Source organism: Tursiops truncatus, chromosome 2 (genome assembly GCF_011762595.2).
Source record: "Tursiops truncatus isolate mTurTru1 chromosome 2, mTurTru1.mat.Y, whole genome shotgun sequence".
Classification (NCBI taxonomy): Eukaryota; Metazoa; Chordata; class Mammalia; order Artiodactyla; family Delphinidae; genus Tursiops; species Tursiops truncatus.
In genome coordinates this window covers 12,322,845-12,348,194 of record NC_047035.1, presented here as the reverse complement: position 1 = coordinate 12,348,194, position 25,350 = coordinate 12,322,845, and the positions used below count along the sequence as shown (strand labels likewise).

Here is a 25,350-nt window from a genome sequence, read left to right as displayed (position 1 = left end):
TAAGGGAAAAAGTTTGATACGAGATAAAAGACATTGTTTTGAAATTTACATGCAAATATCCACTTATAAAACAGATTTCTCTCTGGAGATGTTGCAAAGGAGATTAATTTTTGTACAACAAATTATATTTTATATGTTCTTGACCTATTTAGAGGAACTTTGCAGGTGGGGTGTTTTTGTTTTTTCTGTTTTTGATAAAGTCATTAATACCATCTAATATAACTATATTTAAAGTCAGACTCCCTTTAAAAGGGGACACAGTAGTTTAATTTTAAAACTTCATTTTGTACTTATAGCATTTCTATAAAATTGTTTTGGCTTCTTTTGTAATTTCTGTACATCAAGTACATAGCTATTCTATATTAGATTACAGTATCCTCAAGATCTTTTGTATCTTATTAAGAAATATTTAAGACGAATAAGTTGAATTTTAGGCTCTTGTAATCATAGGTTAATGAGGAAAGATGGGTATTTGAGTAAATGGTATTCAAACATTTTGGGAAAAAACTTGGTTTGTGTTTTTTTTTTACCACATAATGAAATAAATTTCAGTTGGTTTAGAATTAAATAGAAAATGAAACAGTATTGGTGAGTCTGATCTCTTGATTTGGAAGAGACTTTGTAAGCAGAGAGGCAGTGGACCAAGTTGCAAAGGAAGACTGCTAGATTTGATTACATACAGGTTTAAAATGTCTGAAACAAACTAAATTAAAGACCTATAAACGAGGGAAAATATTTACATCAAGTTGAGCAAAGACTTATATAAGACCAGGTATTAATCAATCAAAAAGATACCAGTTGCAAAATGGACAAAAGTTATAAAGTCAAAAAAGAGAAAATTTAAATGATAATGATTTTTTAAATTAAATACTGTTAAAATTGTTTTTAAATGGTAGTATTCTTCTGGGAAATATTTAGTGAGTTGGTCATTCTTTCTGGCTGAACCTTTCTGGAAAAGGGAGAGCTTTCTGAAAAAGGGCAAACCTTTCTGGAAAGCCATTTAGCAATATCATATATTCTAATAAATACATTTCTAGGAATGTGTCCTAAAGAAACAACTAGAAATGCAATTGAATGTTTTTGCAAAAGTTTTGTTTGACAGATTATTTATAATGGCAAAAAAAAAAAGTAACCTAAATATCAATAAAGGGAAATGACCAAATAAAAACTGTACAAACACAACAGAAAGCTTTTATAATTGTTAAAAATCAGATTTAGAAAATGATTTTAATGTCATGGGAGAAAAGTAGGATATAGAACTGAGTATATAATCATATACATGGGATATCACCTTTGTAAAACACATATACCTATATACGCATAGAAAAATTTATGTACTTAGAAGATATACCCCAAAATATTATATCGATTATCTTTTTTTTTTTTTTTTTGCGGTACGGGGGCCTCACACTGTTGTGGCCTCTCCCGTTGCGGAGCACAGGCTCCGGATGCGCAGGTTCAGCGGCCATGGCTCACGGGCCTAGCTGCTTCGCGGCATGTGGGATCTTCCTGGACCGGGGCATGAACCCATGTCCCCTGCATCGGCAGGCGGACTCTCAACCACTGTGCCACCAGGGAAGCCCTCGATTATCTTTTGAGTGATGGTACTCTGGAAGAGCTTAATTTTCCTTTTTTGAATTTACCAGATTTTCTTATCAAGGAACATGTATACTTTTATAGTTAGAAAAGGAAAAAACCTTATAAAAGAAGTTATTTTTTAGGTAAGAAAAGCTATTGTTTATTTGAAATGATATAAAGTATTCCTCTTCTTCAACTTTGTTATAGCCACTTAAATGGATGTTCCCTGGAAATGCTAAGCAGACCCTCTCTACTTATCACAGATTCATTTAATGCTACGTATGTGCAGCCGAGGAGAAAACAAAGAGACGAGCAACTTCTGAGTATGTATTGCATACTGTCCTTTGTACAGAGCTGTGGAAGTACATGGTAGTATGAATTACTGTTTATTCTGTTCTGTTAGACATTTTTCTTGTCATATGAGATTGGCTAACTCTAGTATTTTTGAAAACATATTATGTGACCATATCAGTATTTTTACAAAAAGATGCTTTAATTGGTTTGAATTTAACTTCTGTGGGATAGGTATAAAGATTGGTTTCTTCCTGCCATTCAGCACATAGCTAGCTCTCACTGGTATATGTCTAGGGAACATCAAAATATATAAAGATCTCGTATAAATCTACTAGAAAAACATTTACACTTGAAAAGAAAAATGAACAAAGGAGGTAAATGAGGGTGCAAATAGTCTGCTGATTTTGGTGTTTGGGTGTTTTATGCTCTAATCTAGTAGTCTTGATTCTAAAGAGATGTATCTCGGCCATCCCTGGTTGCTTCTGCTTTGGCTTGAGCCCTATTACCTTACATTCTTTTTTTGTAAGCTGCATGGGAATTCAACAGGGAAAATTGGATTCCACTTTCAACATGTTTGATACCACTGCCTTCATTTTTCTACTTAAAAAGTATGACTTATATACTGTGTTACTCTAACTTTTAAGAAGTTTTCAATTCTTGGTATTTTTTTGTTGTTTGTTTGTTTTTGCTAGAGTTTGATTTGACTAAATATTTCCAAGCAGACTTTCATCTAGAAAGTCTTTTATTGGAAGAGGGAATATTATTTATCTTTTATTCTACAGGCATACATACATACAAAACATGTATGTATTAATCTAAACTATAAATGTGTGTGTATAAATTTGGGAATTATGTTTTATAATGAAGTTCATTGAGGTAGGCAGGTAAGACCAGAGTGAGCTGGAAACCCAAGGCTGATTGCATTTGCCCTATTCACCCAATTTTCCCAGTATACTATACAAATGTCATTTTCTATGTATACTGTGGGGGAAAGGGTTGTAAACCACCGATTTATAATTTTTCAATGGAAAAAAAAATTGAGAGTTAATGGCATTCTTATAAATTATAGTCTTCATAGTAAAAACATGGAGATAAAGTTATCTTTAATTTTATAGCAAAGTATTGTTATGTTCTATAAGGATTTTACATTCTTGTTTTCCAGCAAATGTCCTGGAAACACTTCGAGGTGATGGAAATGTGTTAATAGCAGTGGACACTGCTGGCAGGGTTTTGGAACTTGCTCAACTCCTTGATCAAATTTGGAGAACTAAAGATGCAGGATTGGGTGTTTACTCATTGGCACTCCTAAATAATGTCAGTTATAATGTGGTGGAGTTTTCTAAGTCCCAGGTTTGTTTTCATGTTATCATTTGTAATAAAGATGTTTGCTGCAGAGATTGGGCTTATGGAAAACAATGTGTTAATTGCCCTTTGGATTTTCTTTTTCTCTTGGGGTTGATGATAATAATGTTGGTAATGATGATGATGATGATAGAAACTAAAAATCAACCACTTACTGTTCTGTACAGTTTGTGTATTATTTTCATTTAATCCTTATATATCCTATGAAGTAAGTTCTGTTTTTGTCCCCATTTTACAGACTGGGCAACTTGGTTCTCTAATGCTTAGTATCACAATCTGTAAAATGACGGCAAAAGTAGAACCTACTTCATAGGATATAATTGTTAGAATCTGTTTTTCTCTTCCTTTTGGATAAGCTCTTTCTCTTGAAGTAGCAATGTCTGGGGTAAGATATTCATTTAGAACTTATATACCGCCTTCTGAATAAGATTTAAGGTGACTTATAACTGAAACATAATGCAAAATGAGATTTCTAGGGATGAATTTCTGGGAAGATCTGATGGGGAATAGAAACAGACAATAAGCTGCTTATTAACATGGTACAAATATAAGCAGCCATTGGTGGAAAAAAGACTTTAAACAAGATGGAATTTGAACTCCTTGACTACTGTAGGATACATTGAGGTTTTAATACAGTATTTTCTAATTATTGTCACCTTTTCCCCCCATATTAGGTAGAATGGATGAGTGATAAATTGATGAGATGTTTTGAAGACAAAAGAAATAATCCATTTCAGTTTCGTCATCTCTCTCTATGTCATGGTCTTTCTGACTTGGCTCGAGTACCTAGCCCTAAAGTGGTACTTGCCAGCCAGCCCGACCTAGAATGTGGATTTTCAAGGGATCTCTTTATTCAGTGGTGCCAGGACCCTAAAAACTCGATCATTCTAACTTACAGAACTACTCCTGGGACTTTAGCACGTTTCCTAATTGATAATCCTTCTGAAAAAATTACAGAAATAGAGGTAAGTGCTTGTATCTGAACTTTATTTTTTTTCTTTTTTGGCCGCACTGTGTGGCGTGTGAAATCTTAGTTCCCTGACCAGGGATTGAACCCATGCCCCTTGCGGTGGAAGCACGGAGTCTTAACCACTGGACTGCCATGGAAGTCCATGAACCTTATCTTAAAATTGTTTGGGGGGTACATTATACAAGATGTTTATAACAGTGACCCAAAATAAAACTTGAAGTTGTTTCAGGATTTTTATCTGACTAACAGTAGAGAAGCTTTAATAGCACATATTTCAGAGCTCCTTAATTGGAAACTCTCAGTATTGAACCCTTCCGTGGTACCCTCTGGAACCATACCCAGAGAGTATGCATATATGCTGTATTCGTATTTGCTCTTTGAAAAATTCCTTTCACATCCTTCCTGTAATTGAAATCTGGCTATTTCCTAATGATTTCTTTTTCCTGTAGCCTTCTCTTTCATGTTTCGTGTACTTTGGGCGGGGTAGGTATCCTTGTTCTGTGTTGCAGCTTTCAAGCCATTTCTCTTCCCTCTGTAGTTCATGCTGTCAGACTTGAAAATACACTGACCCCTCCTTGTTTCAGACACTGATCTCTTGGTCATTCTCTGTTGTTCATCGGTGACTTTAGACCCTGGTTCACAGTCATCCAGTCCACTCATACTCAGGACTCTATTCTTGATGACTTTAGCATCCATATGTATGATTTATCCAGTTTTTGGCCCTCTCAGTTCCTTGACACCTTATTTCTTAATGATCTGTTCCTCCACTCCACCTCAGCCATCCCTTCCCATGATCACGCTGTCCACTCCCATGGTCATACCTTTAACCTTGTTATGATCTCCAGATCTCTCCCTCAAGCATCCCACTCTGGTCTCATAGCTGACTTTCTCTAGTACTCTCATGCCAACAATTCTTTGGTCCCATTGGGACTTTCAATTCATGAACCTCACCACTTCTGCTAATCATCATTGTTCCATCTTCTGGCTGTGTTGGGTCTTCATTGCTGCGCACAGGCTTTCTCTAGTTGCGGTGAGCGGGGGCTGCTCTTCGTTGCGGTGAGTGGGCTTCTCATTGCGGTGGCTTCTCTCTTGCGGGGCACAGGCTCTAGGCGCGCGGACTTCAGCAGTTGTGGCGCATGGGCTCAGTAGTTGTGGCTCGCGGGCTCTAGAGCGCAGGCTTGGTAGTTGTGGCACATGGGCATAGTTGCTCTGCGGCATGTGGGATCCTCCCAGACCAGGGCTCGAACCCGTGTCCCCTGCATTGGCAGGCGGACTCCCAGCCACTGCGCCACCAGGGAAGCCCCATATGTCTAGGGTTCTTTGCCCTTTCACCTTGTTAGGGGTATTTCTTCTGTAGTTATTCTTTTTCTCTCCATTATCTATCACCTTTTCCCTCTACTTGGTGACATCCAAAATAATTTTTACTATTCCTCCTCTACTCCCAAACTTGTTCTTCTCTGAGTCTTCCTCATGTCATGGACTAGCAGTGCTTTCCACATATTTATTCAAGCCCCAAATACAGAAATTTTAAAAATGTTCATTGAAGTGTAATATATACTGAAAAGTTTGCATATTGTAAGTGTACAGCGTGATGAATTTTCCCAAATTGAACACACCTGTCTAGCTTATACCCAGATCAAGAAACAGACTATTACCAGTACCCCAGATACCCCCTTTCTGATCCTCCCTATCCTTCCAAGGGTAACCACTATCCAGGCTTCTAATGCACAGATTATTAAAATTTATTTTCAGTTCCTTACTTTTCTCTCACTACCCATATCTAATCCAGGAGCAAGTCCTATTGACTCAACCTCCAGATATATCCTAAATCCGCCTACTTTTCTCCATCTCCACTCCCAATCATCCTAGCCCATGCTAAGTGGTGTTGCCTGGACTGTGCAGTGGTTTTCTAATTGGTTTCACTGTTTTTACTTTTATACTCCCTTAATCCTTTCTTCTCATAGCGGCCAAAGACATATCTTTCCCTTTCACTCTGTCTCTGTCTCTCATTTTATTGTGGTAAAGCCACATAACATTAAATTTACCATCTGAACCATTTTTAAGGGTCCAGCACAGCAGTGTTAGCTATATGAACATTGGTGTACAATAGATCTCTAGAACTTTTCATCTTGCAAAAAGTTCTGTACCCATTGAACAACTCCCAAAGGCATCTTTTAAAAATTCATCATTTCATGTCATTCCCTTGCTTAAACCCTCAGGTGGCTTCCTTCTACTCTTTGAATAAAATTCACACTCCTTACCTGGGCTTTCGAGATCCCACTGATCTGATCTCCACCCACTTTTCTGACCATATCTCATTCCACTGTCTTTATGCTCAACACTGCTTCACTGCATCAGGGTCTCCTGCCTCTGATGTTCTTCCCAGCTTTGCACTTGGTCACTCCTTGTCATTCAAGTCTCAGTTTAAAGGTCACCTCCTCAGGTGGGGCTTCTCTGACTACCAGCCTACTACTCAGTTAGTTGCCAACCCATCACATTACTTTATTTTTCCTAGCTCCCATTACTATCTGATACTTTCCTTTGTTTGTTGTCTTCCTTTTCCTACTACCAACTAGAATACAAGTTCCATGAGAAAGGGATCTTGTTTTTTTATATCCCTAGCACCCAGAACAGTGCTTGGTACATTGAAGGTCCTCAATAAATGTGTTGGTTGAATTCATGAATGACCAAATAGGTGAATAGGCAATAAACCAGATTTCTTATCATGTTAGATAAGAGTTTACTATGTATGGTATTTTTTCATCTACATTTATCATTCTCTAGAGTCAAATCTTACTCATTTAAGAAGATAAGAAACAGTAAATGAATAAGGATTAATGAATTGGAGTAAATTTGATTAGGAAAAAGGAATAACTTGGAGGTAATACAGTGAAGGACTAGGGAGAAAAACATCTTAGGGTTGACTATTCTAGAAATCTGTTTTTGAATATAGTCATTAACTTTAGATACCTTAAATGAAAAATAAGATGGAGAGTAAAATTTATTATAGCAACAGGCATAAACTAAATCCTGAGGTAAATGTTCTGTCAAAGTTTATTTGTGGTTAAGATGGAGATCTATGTAAATTGCTGAGAGTGTGTACTACAGGAAAATAATGACGCTTTTCTAAATTGAACTTATTTCCAAGTAAGCAAATGTGGGATGCCAGGTGTAACATGTAAATCACTCTTCCATCCTATATAGTAGAAACACTTGATTTTGGTTTAATTTTTTTTGTTGCTTTTTATTTTAAAATAATTTCAGTGTTAACAGAAAAGTTATAAAAAATAGTATGCCCAGATTTCCCAGTTGTCAACATTTTACTGGATTTGCCTTATGACTTCTTTTTATACATATATAAAATGTATAATTTTATACATTATAATTTTATACACAATATTAGATATTTTTTTGAAAGTAAGCTGCAGGTATTCCATCATTACCTCTAAACACAGCAGTGTGTATTACCTAGAAACAAGGACTCTCCTGCAAAACTGTTGTATAATACATCCATTGAAATAAGGAAATAAGCACTGATATGATACTACCATTTCATCCACTGACTCCCCTTGACTTTTGGTGAATGCTCCAACAATGTCCTTTATAATTATCCTTTCCTTTTTTTTTTTTTTTTTTTTTTTTGCGGTACGCGGGCCTCTCACTGTTGTGGCCCCTCCCGTTGCGGAGCACAGACTCCGGACGCTCAGGCTCAGCGGCCATGGCTCACGGGCCCAGCCGCTCCGCGGCATGTGGGATCTTCCCGGACCAGGGCACGAACCCGTGTCCCCTGCATCGGGAGGCGGACTCTCAACCACTGCGCCACCAGGGAAGCCCAACCCTTTACTTTTTTGTTCGGAATCCCATCCAGGATTACACATTGCATTTAGTTGTCATGACTTGACATTTTTGAAGCATATATGTTCTAGATTTCTTTTTCTTTTTACATACAAATATCTATATGATTTTTTTTTAAAAAGAAATGGGGCCAAATTATCCACATATTTTTGAACAGTGAAAGTAGATACAGATTTACTGTATTTAATACTTGGTATTAATAAATTTTCAAATGTTTTTGAATAAGTGAATGAATTCTTTTTAATAATTCTTTAATAATACATTATGTATATGTACTTTGATTATTTAATCCAGTGGTTCCCAGAAGTATGGTGTAAGGACCCCTGGGGACTACCTGAGATGCTTTCATGGAGTCCACAGACTGTTTTTCATGATAATATTAAGATGTTATTTGCCTTTTACTGTGTCTACATTTATATTGACGAGTGAAAGCAATGGTGGGTAAAGTGCTGGTGCCTTAGCATAAATCAGGGCAGTGGCACCAAACTGTATTAATCACTGCATTTTTCATTACCACACACTTGTAGTTCAAAAAAGTCAGTTTCACTTAAGAATGTCCTTGATGAAGCAGTAAAAGTTACTAACTTCATTAAATCCTTTTAGTAAAAAGGTTTTTTTAAATAATCTGAGTGCCAAGATGTGAAATATACAAAAGCACTCGTGTTGCGTACTGAAGTATGATGTTTGTCCTGAAGAACACCCCTTGTGTAATTGTTTCAGTTGTTGAGTTAAACTAGCCACTTTTTTTCCCCTGAAACACTGGTTTTACTTGAAGTAATGACATAGTTATTCAGACTTGGCTATTTGGCAAATATTTTCCCAAAAATAAATAATTGCGCTTGTGGATCTAAGGAAAACAATTGACAGCATTTCTTGCCTCAATCTGATAAAATTGAAACTTTCAAGTGAAAATTAGAATTTTGGAAAACTTACACCCGTCACTGTGAGACTGACAACTTAAAAGACTTTTCTGATGAGATTGGTGGTGATATTTGCAAATGTGATTTTTAAAAATATTGTCAATATTTGTAAGATCTGTGTAACTTAGTGAACTAGTATTTTCCAAATAACTACTGCATGAAGTTGCAAAATAATGTACAAATAAAAGATGCAGTCAAAGTGTAAGATAAATCAGTAAATTTTAGTAACAGAGTATAAAAGTTATCGGTATGGTTACAGATTCCACATTACAACTAACTTTTAAGAAACTACCACTTTCTGAGTTTTAATGTAATATCAAAGAAGAATATTCATGAAAAGGCTATTTAAAAATTTTTTCCAACTATTCATCTGTGTGAGGCTGGATTTTCTTCATATACTTTAACCAAAACAATATATTGCAAGAGATTGAATGCAGAAGCAGATGTGAGACTCCAGCTGTCTTCTATTGAGCTAGATATTAAAGAGACTTGCAGAAATGTAAAATAATGCCATACATCTTACTAATTTTTTTTGCTTTGGAAACTATAATTATCTTTTGTAAAAAATGATGTTAATGTTAACATGTAATGAATGGTTTTATTACTTTTTAATGAACAGATAAATATTTTTTAAATCTCTCAGTTTTAATTTCTGATATGGTAAATATTAATAAATATAACCCACAAAACCCAAAAATTATTTGAGGTTCTCAGAATTTTTTTTTTTGGCTGTGTTGGGTCTTCGTTTCTGTGCGAGGGCTTTCTGTAGTTGCGGCAAGCGGGGGCCACTCTTCATGGGGGTGCACGCCTCTCACTATCGCGGCCTCTCTTGTTGCGGAGCACAGACTCCAGACGCGCAGGCTCGGTAGTTGTGGCTCACGGGCCTAGTTGCTCCGTGGCATGTGGGATCTTCCCAGACCAGGGCTCGAACCCGTGTCCCCTGCATTGGCAGGCAGATTCTCAACCACTGCGCCACCAGGGAAGCCCTCAGTAATTTTTAAGAGTCTAAAAGAGATCAAAAAGTTTGGGAACTACTGATTTAATCGTTCCATGTTGATGGATTTTAAAGTTATGTCCAGTTTTTTACTATTACAAACATTGCTGCCATGTACTTTTTTTCTTCATGTTTGTGTGATCATTTCAGTAGGATAAATTCCTAGCAGTAGAAATGCTGTGTTAAACGACAAGCACATTTTTAGTTTTAGATGTTGACAAACTGCCTTCTAACATAGTTGCACTAATTTTCCCAGAGCAGATGAAAGTACCCTTTCTCCATTAGTAATTAGCATTGCCAATTCCATAAATTAAAAGATGGTATTACATTTAAATTTTTTTCAAAAATCATTAGTAAAGTTATATATCTTTTTTTGGCTATTAGTTATTTTTCTTATTTTATAAATTGCTTGTATATCATTTTGTCCTTTTTTGATCTTTTTCTTAACTGATTTGGAAGAGCTCTTAGGACAGAGTGGCTTCTGATAGTCAAATAGTGCTGCAAATAATTTTCTCAGTTTCTTTAAATTTCATGAGATTTAAAATGTCAGAATATTTTTTTCCCTGTCACCATATTTATTCACGTTTTCTTGTGGGTTTTATGTCATGTGTAGGTCTCACCTACACCAAATTATAAAAATACTTCTCTGTATTTTCTTTGCCTGATTGGTGATTTTTAGCCAGTTTGATTTAAATTAAACCCATCCTGGAAATGTGACAGCTCAGTTTTAGTCCTAATCTAAATAGGATCTGTAATTGCACATGATGGAAACTTAAATAATTTCAGAGGAAAATTTAGTTTAAAGATGCTGAATCAATTTAGAGATGTGATGTATCTCACACCCCACTGCCTTAATCCCCTAATATTGATATTTCCTTTCATCTGCTATTTTTCTGTAGTTGAGGAAACGTGTGAAACTTGAAGGGAAAGAACTTGAAGAATACTTGGAAAAAGAGAAACTAAAGAAAGAAGCTGCTAAAAAACTTGAACAGTCAAAAGAGTAAGTTGTTTTCAGACAGATTAGAAGTTTATCTAAGTAATTTGATAACTTATTTCTGGACAAAAACGTTTAATTGAAAATATTTAAATTTTCTTTTGACTTTATTACTTTTATTACATCTTTCCAGTGGTGCTAGAATACTAAATCCTTTCAGTGCTAACGTTAATTTGCTAACTGGCTGTTAATGCTCTATGTCACGAAATATCAATCCAGTAATATTATCATTATCATTGAATTAATAGTGAATGTTAATTCATTAATAATTTTATAAATATTAATTAAAAGTCTTTTGGGGACTTTATGACCTTTATCTTTTCCCAAACTCCCTTAGGGCAGACATAGATTCCAGTGATGAGAGTGACGTTGAGGAAGATATTGACCAGCCATCAGCTCATAAGACTAAGCATGACCTGATGATGAAAGGTGAAGGTAGTCGCAAAGGAAGTTTCTTCAAACAGGCTAAAAAGTCTTATCCTATGTTTCCTGCCCCAGAAGAAAGAATTAAATGGGATGAATATGGAGAAATTATCAAGTATGTGAGCAAAACAAGTTTTTCTTTCTTACAGATTGGAGGTAGTAACTGTATTGTCATTCTAGCTCAAAGAATTTGGTCTTTCTGGTCATCATGTACTTAGTTTCTGAGTATCTCAGCTTGTAGTTTGAAATATAAAAATAGAAAGGTTGAGGAACATATAGAGAGTTAATAATAAAGGAAAACTGGTAGTTTTATTACTTAGGTATGTGAAATGTTTAAAATGATGATCAGGACTCTTTCATGCCCTCCCCACTTAAAAAGAGGTAAGGGATGTGCATTGGAGAAAAACATGATAGGAAGAACTTTTGACGGCTGAGGTTATGTTAAGTTTGGGAAATGGGTTATGTCTCAAGTAGTGTTGCACACATGTTTTAGTTACAAGAAGAATAGGAGATAGTGTGAGTGGAACCATAGAAAATCTACCAAATCTATACCCACTATTAGAAAAACAACTGAAATCACACATTCTAATCACAGGTTTGAAAACACTACTATCCTGAATAAAGATCAGTAAATGTCAACTGCCTTTTAGCATAATGCACGCTGTCTTTCACAATTTGGTTTCTCCCTACTTTTCTATTATATTTCTCTATATTTCTCTTACAGCAGTGTGTGTTCTCCACTCTGGTGGTTCCAGCCTTCTCTCAGTTTCCCCCTGCTCAGCTTTTTCATGTCATGCCTTTACCCATGTTCTTCCTTCAGCTTGGTTCTACCTTCCCATCCCAAGCTTTCAGGCTGCTGAATCTGGCCTCACAAACCACTGGAAAACTTTCCTGTCTCTCCCTTGCCACCGCAACACAGTTAGTTCCCTCTCTTTTACTTTCTTTGTAAATATCTTGAGCCTATGGTCTTAGGTCATCCTTGAATTTAATTAGGAAAATTCTACTGTTTACTTGGCCCTCTAAAATAGTAGGGAGAAAAACTAACAATCTAAACCGTATTGGTGAGTTTGCTTACCATTTCACTTAATTAATGGCCAATCTGTTTATCATATGGACAGTGCTCTTTAGCTTCAATTTTCTTATCTGAAATATGGGGGTAAGAATACAACGAGGTTATGCTTTTGAAGGCACTTAGCATAGAACCTGACTCATAGTAAACGCACTTTAAGTGGTTGCTACTACAGTTGTTATGTGGATTACAGTTGGAGATGTTGGGCTCCTGCAGCAATCTAGATGTTGGGTGACAGAGGCCTGGATTCTCAGGAGTGTGAGGGGATTTGGGGGTAGGGCATGATAAATAAAGAGATTAGAGAGAACATTAAAAAAAGTTTGCTTTTTAATTTTAATGTAGAACTCTCTCTGATATTGGAAAATAGTTGTGCTAGTAGTTTGTTGAAATAAAGATGAAGGCTCTTGAGGGAGCTAATGATTTTGTATCTCAGGTTTCTCTGTAATGTGCAAAAATGGAGAGTCATCTGCTTTCGTCGGGCAGGGAAGGAATAATGTGGGTGTCTTAAGGAAACCAAAGGAGATCTGAGATTTATAAGGACTGGAAATTGACAAGAGAAACCACAGAAATTGAGAAAAAGAATTACTGAAACAAATGCAGGGCCAGGTTGCAAGAATCCTTATGATAGCCACTAAGGTCTTCTAATGACGTGTGTAGGTAGGGCCTTTTCACTCACCCACAGGGTGTGTTTTAAAGTGTACTCCTTGATGGTCATGAAGAACGTAATACATGCAGTCATCTGATAATTGATATTGTGAAGTTGCACTGACTTTGGATCAAATGTGTATTTGAATCTTGATATATGTGAGGAGTCTAAAAATTATGCCATCTACTAATTAGTTGTATGTATTAAATAATATTGGCTTGCTTGTTACTGCTTCTAATTAGAGACTTTTTATTTAGACCAGAGGATTTCTTAGTGCCAGAACTTCAAGCTACTGAAGAAGAAAAAAGCAAATTAGAGTCTGGCCTGACAAATGGAGATGAACCCATGGATCAGGATTTATCTGATGTTCCTACTAAGTGTATTTCTACAACAGAATCTATAGAAATAAAGTAAGTGCTCTTGTTGCATTTTGAGCATAGATTAGGAGGTAAAATTTCAAGCGCTTGAGTCACATAATTTACATTGTTTCAAAAGTGAGATTTCTGAATATCCTCTAGTAAGTTTGTGCTTTTAAAATGTAATTTTTTTCTTCTTGTGAAGTATGGTGTTTTTTTTCCCTTCATTAATGATATTTGAATGCCAAAATGAATTGGTGGTGAGGAGGGGGTTAAACTTTAAATTTTACATGTATGTGAAAAAACATTCTTTCTGGTCTTTCTAGTAAGTCTAGTAGCAGGTGAGCTTATATAATTCCAAGTTTAATTTTTCTAAACTCTTGTTTAATAAAATAAACTCCTTGACTCAAACATCTCTGCGAGTGCATTAACGTCTTAAAAATACCACTGTGTCTTAAAAATAACCACTGTGCCTTAAAAATTGTGAACCTTTTTTTCTCTGTTTAGTGCAGTTAACACCAGTAAATGATCATTTTGGAATATAATTTTTAAAGTTATCAGAGAGCAAAGTGGCTTTTTGTCTAGTGGTATCATCTAGTATACATTCTTGGGTATGGCTAAGAGCTCAAAAATACATATTAACAATGTAACACGTGTATTCCTCAAATCCTCATTCTACATATTGATACATTTCTTTCCTGATGATAAAAGCCATTAAAAACCTAATTTTAGAATTAACTTACCAGAAAAGTAAGCTTGAATAATCATGTAATTACAGAGCCAGGGTTACTTACATAGACTATGAAGGACGCTCTGATGGGGATTCCATTAAAAAAATCATCAATCAGATGAAACCACGACAGTTGATCATTGTCCATGGACCACCAGAGGCCAGTCAGGATCTTGCAGAGTGCTGCCGTGGGTTTGGTGGGAAAGATATTAAAGTGTACATGCCAAAGCTACATGAAACAGTCGATGCCACTAGTGAAACTCATATCTACCAGGTAAGTATGCTGGCATTTGAGCCACATAGAAATAAGTACTTTTTGTTGCAGATTAGGACAGATAGATTAGGAATATGGTGGTGAGTGAAACAAATGTGGTCCCTTGTCCTAGCAGATTTTATAGTCTGTGGGGCTTGTAACAAGGAAATAGCATTTATCATACTGTTATACCTCTGATAGAGGAAGTACAGGATGCTATGAGTGTATAAAGAGGGAGATTGCAACCCAAATTTGGGAGGTTTAGAAACAGTTTCCCAGAGGAAGGGATAACTAGGCTGAATCCCGACGGCTATTTAGATGGGTTGTCAGGGTGGCATATAGAGTGGTAAAGAGAGGGAGAAAAAGTGTTCCAGGCAGAGGGAACAACATTTGTGAAAGTATAGAGGTGAGGGGAATGGGGAGTGTTTAGGAATTCAGAAGTTTTCTAAAAATTCACAGATGTTAAGGTTCTATTCCTAATTGAAAAAAATGGAGACAGGTATAGAAAACAGGAATGGCACAGAGGAAGGCTTGATTAACTCATATCTGGTAGTGGGAGATGGTATCAGGTCAGGCAAGAGTGGTGTCTATATTTGTTTGGAAAAAATGGATTGGAATTCACCAGGCAGCAGCGTCATTCTGGGCAGAACAAGAGGAAGCAGCGTTCCAGGAATATGGAGGTGTGAAACTGCGTGGTATATTGAGGAAACCCTAAGCCATTCAGTACTCCTGAAGTAGCATCAGGTCCTGGGGATGAGACTGATCAGTGGTTCTCCACCCCGGCTACACATCTGGAGAGCTTTGGGGGAGTCAAGGGGCTCAGTGTTCTGGCCTTAGTCTCACCAGTTATATTAGAATCGCTGGAGGTGGGACTCTGGCATTAATGTTAAAAAAAAAAAAAAAATTCCCGTGTGGTCCCAATGTACAGTCAAGGTTAAGAACCTTAAGAAAGTAGACAGGGGCCCTATGATTTTACAGGCCATTAGGTCATTACCAGTTACAGTGAAGATTAGATGAATGAAAGATTTTCAAATTTTAATACACAGTACTAGAGTTAGAAAATAATAATAGGTCATATTTAATTGTTAAGTTATACTCTTTGGGCATTGTTTCTCTCCCTCCCCTTTGCATCATATCTAGGTGAGATTAAAAGATTCACTTGTCAGCTCCCTTCAGTTTTGTAAGGCAAAAGATGCTGAATTAGCTTGGATAGATGGTGTCTTAGACATGAGAGTTTCCAAAGTGGACACAGGAGTTATTTTAGAAGAAGGAGAACTAAAGGATGACGGAGAAGACTCAGAAATGCAAGTGGATGCTCCTTCAGATTCTAGCGTTATAGCACAGCAGAAGGCCATGAAAAGTCTGTTTGGAGACGATGAGAAAGAAACAGGTGAAGAAAGTGAGATCATTCCTACTTTGGAACCCTTACCACCTCATGAGGTAAAAAGCATGTGCTGCTTCTCTCTCTCCTTTAATTTGTCATCCTTTGAATGTTTTTTTAAATGTTTTTAACCATTTAAAATATGTCATATATAGGCTCATTTTGGAGTTTAAAAAAAATTACTCAAGGTATGTCTCAGTGTGCGTGCGTATGTCCTCTATGGCTAGAGAATGATAACGATAGTAAGGAAACCTGTAGCAGATCTTCTTATAAGATACATAATTGTTTCATGATTTGTTTTTCAGTATGGATTTTTAAATATTAAGTTTGATGATTGTGAGGGTCATCTACCTGCTTCCAGTCAGGAGATTTATAATTTTCTAAGAATGTCATACTCTTGTACTCCATTTTTGTGTGTTATTGATTCAACTTAAACACTTTTGGTTTTGATGCAGTTAGAAATCATTTATTTCCTATAGGAATAGTTTTAGTCTAGTATTTTATTTACGTGTTCTCAAGAGATAGCTAGTTAACTGGCAGAGCTTCCAGGTAATTAACTTACAGCAATATTAAAACTATATTATGAGAGTCTGACACGACTGTCAAGTGATGTCTTTGGCCCTTCTATGCAATAAAGAATGGAGAGACGGCCTCTGTCATTGGATTCCCTTCAAGTACAACAAAATTGTGGGGAGGAATTAGGAACTTTCTTCTCTCTGTGCTAAAGCTGGCGCGCGTCAAAGCAACTTCAGAGCGTATGTCCTCTATGGCTAGAGAATATATTCAAAGCAGCGGCATTAGGTTGAACCACTTGCCTTTCTGATTCTAAAACCCACGCATTCACTGTGAGGGAGGAAGGAAAGTGGAAGTGGGATCAGGGGAGAATTATCCTCTGAACTGTATACAAAGGACTGGGATCTGGAAAATGAATTTTTTTGTTCAGTTCTGCCTACTCACACTCTAGTTGACCCCCTTAGGCAAGTGGGGGAGTGAAGAGCATAACATTATCAAACGGCGTTCTGCTATTGTGAGGCACGACTAATAAAATTGATTGTGAAACATTCAGGAAATGTGAAGGGCTTTGTAATGTAAAATAATGAGGTAAAATTCAGACTAACAACTTGGAATGTGATTTATAGTCTTGAAATGATCTGTCAAAGGAATTCAGGGGATAATAGGAAATATCTTAGAGATCATGTGTTATTTCACTTTATTCAGTACAACTGTGTGTCTGGTGTTTTATTTGAAGTTCTTCTTTCCCCTTTAACCTTATCTAAGGTTCCTGGACATCAGTCAGTTTTTATGAATGAACCAAGACTGTCGGACTTCAAACAAGTTCTTTTAAGGGAGGGGATCCAAGCTGAGTTCGTAGGAGGTGTACTCGTTTGCAACAATCAAGTAGCAGTCCGTAGAGTAAGTGTGTTTTTAAGAAGGGCTGAATTGAACAGATGCTCCTGATGTTTAGTTATTTTGAATTCTGTAATTCTTGATTGAATTAATTTTACACACTGGAGATCAGTAGTTTATAGTGAAGACATCACATTTATAGTGATGACCTTGATGGCTTTTAAAAGTGACTCTCAAAGACGTGATATATAATTTTATTGTAAATTTTTATTATTTGACTCCTGTGACATTTATGTGTATGTAAAATTCATGACTTGAATATTATATCCATATTCTGTGAATCAGAGCAGTCCATTTCCTAATCAGTCATAGAGCAATCTAGTTAATATAGTTTGATTATTATGTCTGCATATTAATGGATAGAAAGTCTGCTAAATAACTTATTTTTTTACTTGGTTTCTAGACGGAAACTGGACGCATTGGATTAGAAGGCTGCCTTTGTCAAGATTTTTATAGGATAAGAGACCTTTTATATGAACAGTATGCCATTGTGTAAAGGACATGATGTCAAGAAGTATCTGTTTGACCTTTCTAAGAAAAAAGGATTCTTACTCTAAGCTTTTGCATTTTCGTTTTGTAACATACAAAAAGAATCTGCCAGAAAAATTGAACATGCATTAGATTTTTTAAAATGTAAATAGAAACCATATTGCTAATGCTGAAATGAGCATGCTACCTTTTGGCTTTCAGAGTGAGAGATCCTTACAAGTGTGCAGGCCCTGGAGTTGAAGGTGATTGGCTTCTTTTAGAGACCCCTTATTCTAGAAGGGCTTGTTACTTGAATAAAACAATGCAACTTAGCAAACCAGTTCATGGCCTTAGAGAAACATGTTTGCATGAATTCTTGCAAACTGTTTCTTACATTTCCTGGAATGAAAAATGAGAATTTATCTTAAAAAGATGCACTATAAGAAAAACCTGATGAAACAGTTTTTTGAGCCTATGTATTTAAATAACAAAAAAAACAGAGTGTGTGCTGTAATTCTTTTGAATTCCTGTATGCAGTTTTCTTCACAGGGAGCTTATCTACTCCATGCCTACGTTTCCCAGTAATTCACTCTACTGTGAGATGGTACACATTTGGTTCAGAAACCAGTTTTTATTTCTCCCATTTCCTTTTTTATCAAGATTTTGTTGTTGTTGTTGTTCAGCTTGAATTATAACACCATCATTTGAATATACATAATTCAGAAAAAACTCCTTGACGTGTTCTAGTCTTAAAGGTCCTGCATACATTTTAAACACATCTTAACTATCAGCTAGGTTACTGTACTGGAGACTGTTTTGTGCTTTGCTTTTAGGGAAACAAATGTTGAACCTCATATTTTTATAAGGTAGCAGTATAATTAAAGGATGTAAAGGTCTTCATCTCTTAGGCTTGCTTTCTCCTAAGGTTGCCCAAGCAGTGGTTGGATTTTATACACATTACTACAGAAATAATACTGAAGTTGAATAAGGCCATCCATTCTATGTTCATCTCTTTCTTGGGGCTAGCATCCCTGATACAGTATAAACCACTTGTGTTTAAGAGTAAAAACAGTATATGCAGTTCTCATTGAACTTAAAAATGAAAGTCATGTCACCCTATTGTAATCTGTGGGTGCTTTTTTAGAATGTAGCTTAATCACGACAGACCTTGATGTTTATTTCTTATTTAAACCCTACTCTTTACACTTAAGCATTTTTAGAAGGGTCAGATTTCTTGTTTAACTTATATGGAACTATGTATAATACAACCCAGTGATGTCAGACAAGAATTAATATTTCACTCTATTTCAAATGCTTAGGAAGCTTTTATTGTGAGTTAAATTGCTAATGCAAAGTTTACAGCCTTCTGGTACTGAAAACCAGACACACAAAACAAGTTACAGACGATGAAGATAAAGAGTATGTTTTCTTTGCAGAGCTTTGGAAAAAAAATCACTTAAACTCTTACTACTGAATAGAGTAAGCCTAGAATCCTATTTATATTCCGGAGAAAGAAAGTCTGCATTTGTTTCATGGCTTAAAGCATCTGGTTATACATATTACATTGCAATAGTGATATTGAAAAATTGTCTCTTGCCTAGCGTTTTTATTGTCCTATGCACAGGAATTAAATTTTAAAGTACTGCTTGAAGATGGCTGTGCTAACTAATGTCAATGCAGGAGCAATATTTTTACCTGTTTCTAGATGACAGTATTACTAAAATTTCTAAAATGAAGGCATTTGTTTAGTCTCAGTTACTTAAGAAAAATATAAATTTTAAAAAGGACTCTGAGGTAAATCATGAACTCAGAGGCACTTTCAGATCGTCATTGTGCAGAGGCAAAATAAATACAATGGACCATCAGCTGATAGCTATAATTTGGTTAAAAAGAAATTTTGTTGTAATATTTGTGGCAGTGGGATTATAAATGTCAAGTATCATTGCAAACTTTCTATATTTTCATGAACCAGTAGGTGGCCTGAAACAGAAGTGAGAAAATCAGTTTTCTAAGGAGGGCCTTTGCCTTTTTAAAAAAATTTGAGATACGATTCACATACTTTTAAAGTTCACTCTTTTAAAGTTACATTTATTATTATTTTTTAGTATATTTACAGAGTTGTGCAACCATTACCACCATCTAATTCCAGAATACTTCATCGCCCCGAAAAGAAACTCCGTACCCGTTAGCAGTCACTCCCCATTCTCGCTTCTCCTCAGCCCCAGGCAAGCATTAATCTATCTTCTGTCTCTATGAATTTACCTATTCTGGACAGTTCATAAAAATGGAATCATGCAGTATGTGGCCTTTTGTGTCTGACTTCTTTCACTTAGCGTAACTTTTAAGATTCATCGATGCTGTAGCATGTATCAGTATTCTTTTATGGCTGAATAATATTCCATATGGACATACTGCATTTTGTTTATCCACTCATCAGTTGAGAGACATTTGGTTTGTTTCCACTTTTTGGCTATTATGAATAATGCTGTTATGAACATTTGTGTACAGGTTTTTTGTATGGGCATATGTTTTCGATTTGGGGAGGCATATACGTTAAGAGTAGAATTGCTGGGTCATATGGTAACTCTGTGTAACCTTTTGGGAAATTGCCAGACTGTTTTCCAAGGTGACTGCACCATTTTACATTCCTATGTCCTCGGCAACACTGGTTACTCACCATCTTTTTTATTTTAGCTGTTTTAGTGTGTGTGAAGAGGTATCTTATTGTGGTTTCGGTTTGCATTTCTCTAATGACTAATGATTTTGAGCTTCTTTTCTGTACTCATTGGCTGTTTGTATATTTTCTTCGGACAAATGTCTGTTCAGATCCTTTGCCTATTTTTAAATTGGGTCATTTATCTTTTTATTGTTGAGTTAAAGAGTTTTTTATACACTCTGGATACTAAATCCTTATCATATGTATGATTTGCAAATATTTTTTCCCATTCTGTTTGTTTTTTCACTACCTTGATAGTGTCCTTTGAAACACAATAGTTTTTAATTTTGATGACGTCTTAATTTATCTGTTTCATTCTCTGGTCCCTTGTGCTATTGGTGTCATATCTTAGAAACCCATTGCTTTTTTTTCCCTGAGAGCTTTATGGTTTAATATAGTTCTTACATTTAAGTCTTTGATCCATTTTGAGTTAACTTTTATGTATGATGTGAGGTAGGGGTCTGATTTCATTCTTTTGCATTTAGATATCCAGTAGCCCAGCATCATTTGTTGAAAAGACTATTTCCTCATCAAATTTTCTTGCCACCTTTGTTGAAAATCAGTTGCCCATGAGTATATGGCTTTGTTCTTGGATTCTCAATTCTATCTCACGGATGTATCCATCTATCCTTATGCCAGTATTGTTTTTAATACTGTAACTATGTATTAAATTTTGAAATTGGCAAGTGTACATCCTCCACCTTTTTTCTCTTTCAAGGTTGTTTAGGCTGTTCTGGTTCCCTAACATTTTCATATGAATTTTAGAATCAGTTTATCAATTTCTGTAAAAAGGCCACTCACTTTTAATAGGAAAAAAAAAAGTACTTGAAATTTAGAGCTTAAAATCTTAGAATGTTATGGCTGAGAGGGACTATAGAATTCATCTAGTTCAACACGCTTATTTTAGTATTGAATGAATGGGCCTATGGGAGGTAAGGGGTTTGCTTGAGTCAGATAGCTGGTCAGAGACAGAGTTGGAATTGGAACCTAGCCTTCATAGAGTCCGTTCATTTTATATTAAATGAATGAATCTAGAATCCTTATAGAATCCATTGATTCAATACTAAAATAAGTATGTTGAACTACATGAGTTCTGCAGTTCCTCTCAGGCATAACATTCTGAGATTTTAAGCTGTAAATTTCAACTACTTTTTTCCTTGCACTGATGTGCTGCTTCGCTTCCTTAGTTATATTCACTTTGCTTAGGGGGAATATGTTCAGTTTATCTGCTCTAAGAACAGCATCTGGCAGCTGTTACTTAGGACAATAGCCTGCTGAGAGAGAGACTGCTTCCATTCTGTGTGATGGCCAGTGAAGGTGGGGAGGGCGGGGAGAGAAAGGGTAAATGTCACCTTCTGTAGTTTTCTTTGGTTTTAAGCTTCTAGAGTTTTATCACACGGTTATTGTCCTTTAAGTATTGATGAACTCGTTACCACTTAAGTCAAAGGGTGTAAATAGTGGTTAGTAATTCAGTGACTGAGAGGTTGATTGTTTGCTTGTTTGTTTGCGTGGTGGTTGTTCTCTGCCACCCCTAACCCCTTCTTTATTCAGCCTTTTGATAACTACAAAGTGGATGGCTAAGTGACGATGCAGTGCGAACTAGAGAAGGAATCTTCAGATCTGCCTACCTGGGCAGGGATCAAGGAAAGGTTTTTTTCCTTCTTTTGCTTTTCTTTCACTCTAACCACGTGAATTGTGTTTGTGAGAAAATACCCCAAATTGTCACAGTAAAAACCCAGGACTTTGCTGGAAATTAGGGTATCTTGGCTTCTCTCTCCTGTTGGTCCCCCCTCCTCCCCGCCCCATTCCCACACAGCTCTATTTTTTTGGTGCTTTTTCCTTCACTACTCAAGCCCATTTCATTTTAGTTCTTGAAGTCAAAATGTGATTTCGAGGAGCAAAATAGGAGTTTGGAGAGTTTTAAATCTCTCCTCATTGTAGTTGAAGAGAACCGAAAGTGTATGTGCTTCTTTTGTGACATTGTTAATGGAATTCTATGGATCCTACTCAAACATTTGATACTGAGTGATAGTTTCAAGCAGAGAATACACAAAGGATTCATAAGGACGTACTACATCGCTTTCTGAGGTTATTTTAACGTTCAATATCCAATTTATTGTGTGCTTTTCCTTTTTCGTCTTGACACAATTTTTTTTTTTTAAAGGCACCTCTAATTGTACATTCAAAACTAGTGAAGTCCTTCAAACAAATCTCTATGGGAAGCTGTTTTTATTCTAAGGGTGCTGCCTGCTGTCCTTGTTTTAAATATTTTTGGAGCTCTCATTTCTCTTCAGGTTCATTTACCGAGCTTATGAGAAATGTAATTTACCTTAGAAACACATGTGGTCTTGGCCCAACATATGCCATTACCATTTGACTCTAAATGACCACCCCCCCCAATATTTAAAAACTCTTCTTTTATGGACAGACATTTGGTATCATAGGAGATTTTTTATATTAAAAATTTACCTATTAAATACCAAACTATAATGAAAATAAAAGCAGTGGAATATACCAGAAATCATAAAGATGCTGTCATTCCCAACATCATCAGTAGGTCATTGTTCAGGTTAAATTTCCTACTCAAGTATCAAAGGATGTATGTCTCTAATGAGATTATGGAAATCCTCTATCAGTTATAAGAAAAACAAATTACCTAAATGTATAGGATTCAGATTCTCAAGGTTTTTCAATATCTCCCATATGTAATTTTTTTCAAGGAGACAGACTATTGTAGGATGAAAGAAGTTATGTTTAATGAGAAAGATTCAGAACATTGTGCATTTTTAACTATTAAGCAGAATCTTATATCTACATTATTGCCCATTAAAAAAACTTCTTTCACATTTATTTCAAATATTCTTTTGAATAGTTTTACCTGAGATAAGGAAACTATTAAGCAGAGATTTTTCTAGTACAAAAACCAGTGTAATAAATTCATAATAGCTAAAAGACCACTTGTGTGTGTCTTATTTTCTAACTTATTATTTTGAAATAATTTTAAACTGACAGAAAAGTTACAAGAATAGTTTAAAAGATCCTATATATCATTCCCTAGGTTCCCCTGTTGTTAACATTTTGCCGTATTTATTTATCATTCTATCTATATATACATATTATTTTTTGAATGGTTTGATACTAAGTAGCAGTTATGACGTCCCATTAGCCATAAGCACTACAGTGTGTATTTTTTAAAAACAAGGACTCTCCTGCATAACTACACTACTTCCATCAAAGTCAGGAAACCAATGTTGATGAAATTCTGCCATTTAATCCACAAACCCCGTTCACATGTTACCAGTTAGTCCAAAATGTCCCTAAAATAACCCTTTCCTTTTTGGTCTAGGATCCAGTCCAGGATGATGCATGTGTTTAGTTATGTTTTCCCTTCAGTCTTCCTCAATCTGGAAGACTTCCTCAGTTTTTCCTTTTTTAAAATTTTTTTTTTTATGACCTTGACATTTTTGAAGAGTGCCGATCAGTTACTTTGTAAATGGCCCTTCCTTTGAGTTTGTCTGATGTTTCCTCATGATTAGATTCAGGTTGTGGGTTTTTGACAGGAATACTAGAGAAGTAAATGATGCTTTGTTCTTCTCTGCATTATATCAGGAAGCACATAGTGTCAATTTTCCCCATTACTGGTGATGTTAATTTTTCATGGTTATGTTTCCAAGGCTTCTCCACTGTCAAGTTAATAAATATTTTGTGGGGAGCTACTTTGAGACTATGTCAATATCCTGTTCTTTATAAATATTTATCCTCTAGTTTTAGAATCTATTGATGATTCTTATCTGAAGAAATCAGATAAGATTGCCAAAAGGTGATTTTCTTAGTACACTGTGGCTTCTACATTTATTTGACATTCTAGTGTAAGCACATTCTCTTCTCCCCCATTTGTTTGTTCATTGTTTATATCGGTGTGGAACATGGATTCTGTTTTATGATCTACAAACTGTCGTGATTCATTTTGATGCTGCAGTTTTCCTAGATTTGGCTAAGTGGGAGCACTTTTAAGCTGGCTTCTGTGCTCTTTTGACATGGTCTCAGGTTCTTTTTTGTTTGTTTTAATTGTGGTAAAAAACATAACATTAAATTTACCATCTTAACCTTTCTTAAGTGTACAAGTTCAGTAGTGTTACGTATATTCACGTTGTTGTGCAACAGATCTAGAACTTTTTTATTTTGCAACACTGAAACTCTATACCTGCTGAGCACTAATGTTCTCGCTTGCCTTCCCCCAGCCCTTGGTAATCACCTTCCTACTTTCTGTTTCTATGGTTCTGATTGCTTTAGATACCTAATGAGTGGAACAGTACAGTAGGTGTCCTTTTGTGAGTGGCTTATTTGACTCAGCATACTGTCCTCAAGGTTCATCCATGTTGTAGCATGTGACAGGATTTCCTTCCTTTTAAAGGCCGCATAATATTCCACTGTCTGGTTGTACCACATGTTCTTTATCCATTCATTTGTTGATGGACATTTGGGTTGTTTCCACCACTTGGCTCTTGTGAATCATGCTGCAGTGAACATGGGTGTGCAAATATCTCCTTGAGATCCTGCTTTCACGTCTTTTGGATACATATCCGATGAGGCTGCTGGGTCATATGGTAATTCCATTTTTAATTTTTCGAGGATTTCCATACTGATTTCCATAATGGCTGCACGTCCCCATGGCTCTATGAGCATTTCCTAACTTTCAGTCACCACAAGATGTTCCATCTTGCATTTTCACTACCCCAGTCCTGGGATCAGCCATTTCTCCAGAATCCTGGTTCACTTTAGTGGAGAATGTCACTTAGAACCAAGATTTGGGTGCTCACTTGTGCTCATTGCCACGGTGCTATCATTGCTACCAGGTCCTCAGTAAACAATTAGGAAATATCTACATCTATGCTTGTTTCCTCATCATCCATCCCTCTATGTTAAAAACCACA

At 36.0% G+C, this 25,350-nt stretch overlaps 1 protein-coding gene across 4 annotated transcripts in view; it reads left to right on the top strand.

Moving 5' to 3' along the window:
• Nucleotides 1-20,000, top strand: part of CPSF2 (cleavage and polyadenylation specific factor 2) — a 31,039-nt gene extending 11,039 nt beyond the window's left edge. For all 4 annotated transcript variants that reach the window (XM_073800104.1, XM_004311525.4, XM_019918777.3 and 1 more), the window contains 10 exons: nucleotides 1,786-1,901; nucleotides 3,035-3,222; nucleotides 3,909-4,199; nucleotides 10,873-10,973; nucleotides 11,305-11,505; nucleotides 13,363-13,515; nucleotides 14,240-14,465; nucleotides 15,585-15,884; nucleotides 17,104-17,238; nucleotides 17,636-20,000. In XM_073800104.1, coding sequence (XP_073656205.1) covers nucleotides 1,786-1,901; nucleotides 3,035-3,222; nucleotides 3,909-4,199; nucleotides 10,873-10,973; nucleotides 11,305-11,505; nucleotides 13,363-13,515; nucleotides 14,240-14,465; nucleotides 15,585-15,884; nucleotides 17,104-17,238; nucleotides 17,636-17,728 — 1,804 coding nt within the window. In that variant the 3' untranslated portion in view covers nucleotides 17,729-20,000. The remainder of the gene's footprint in view (nucleotides 1-1,785; nucleotides 1,902-3,034; nucleotides 3,223-3,908; nucleotides 4,200-10,872; nucleotides 10,974-11,304; nucleotides 11,506-13,362; nucleotides 13,516-14,239; nucleotides 14,466-15,584; nucleotides 15,885-17,103; nucleotides 17,239-17,635) is intronic.
• Nucleotides 20,001-25,350: the final 5,350 nt, after the last annotated feature.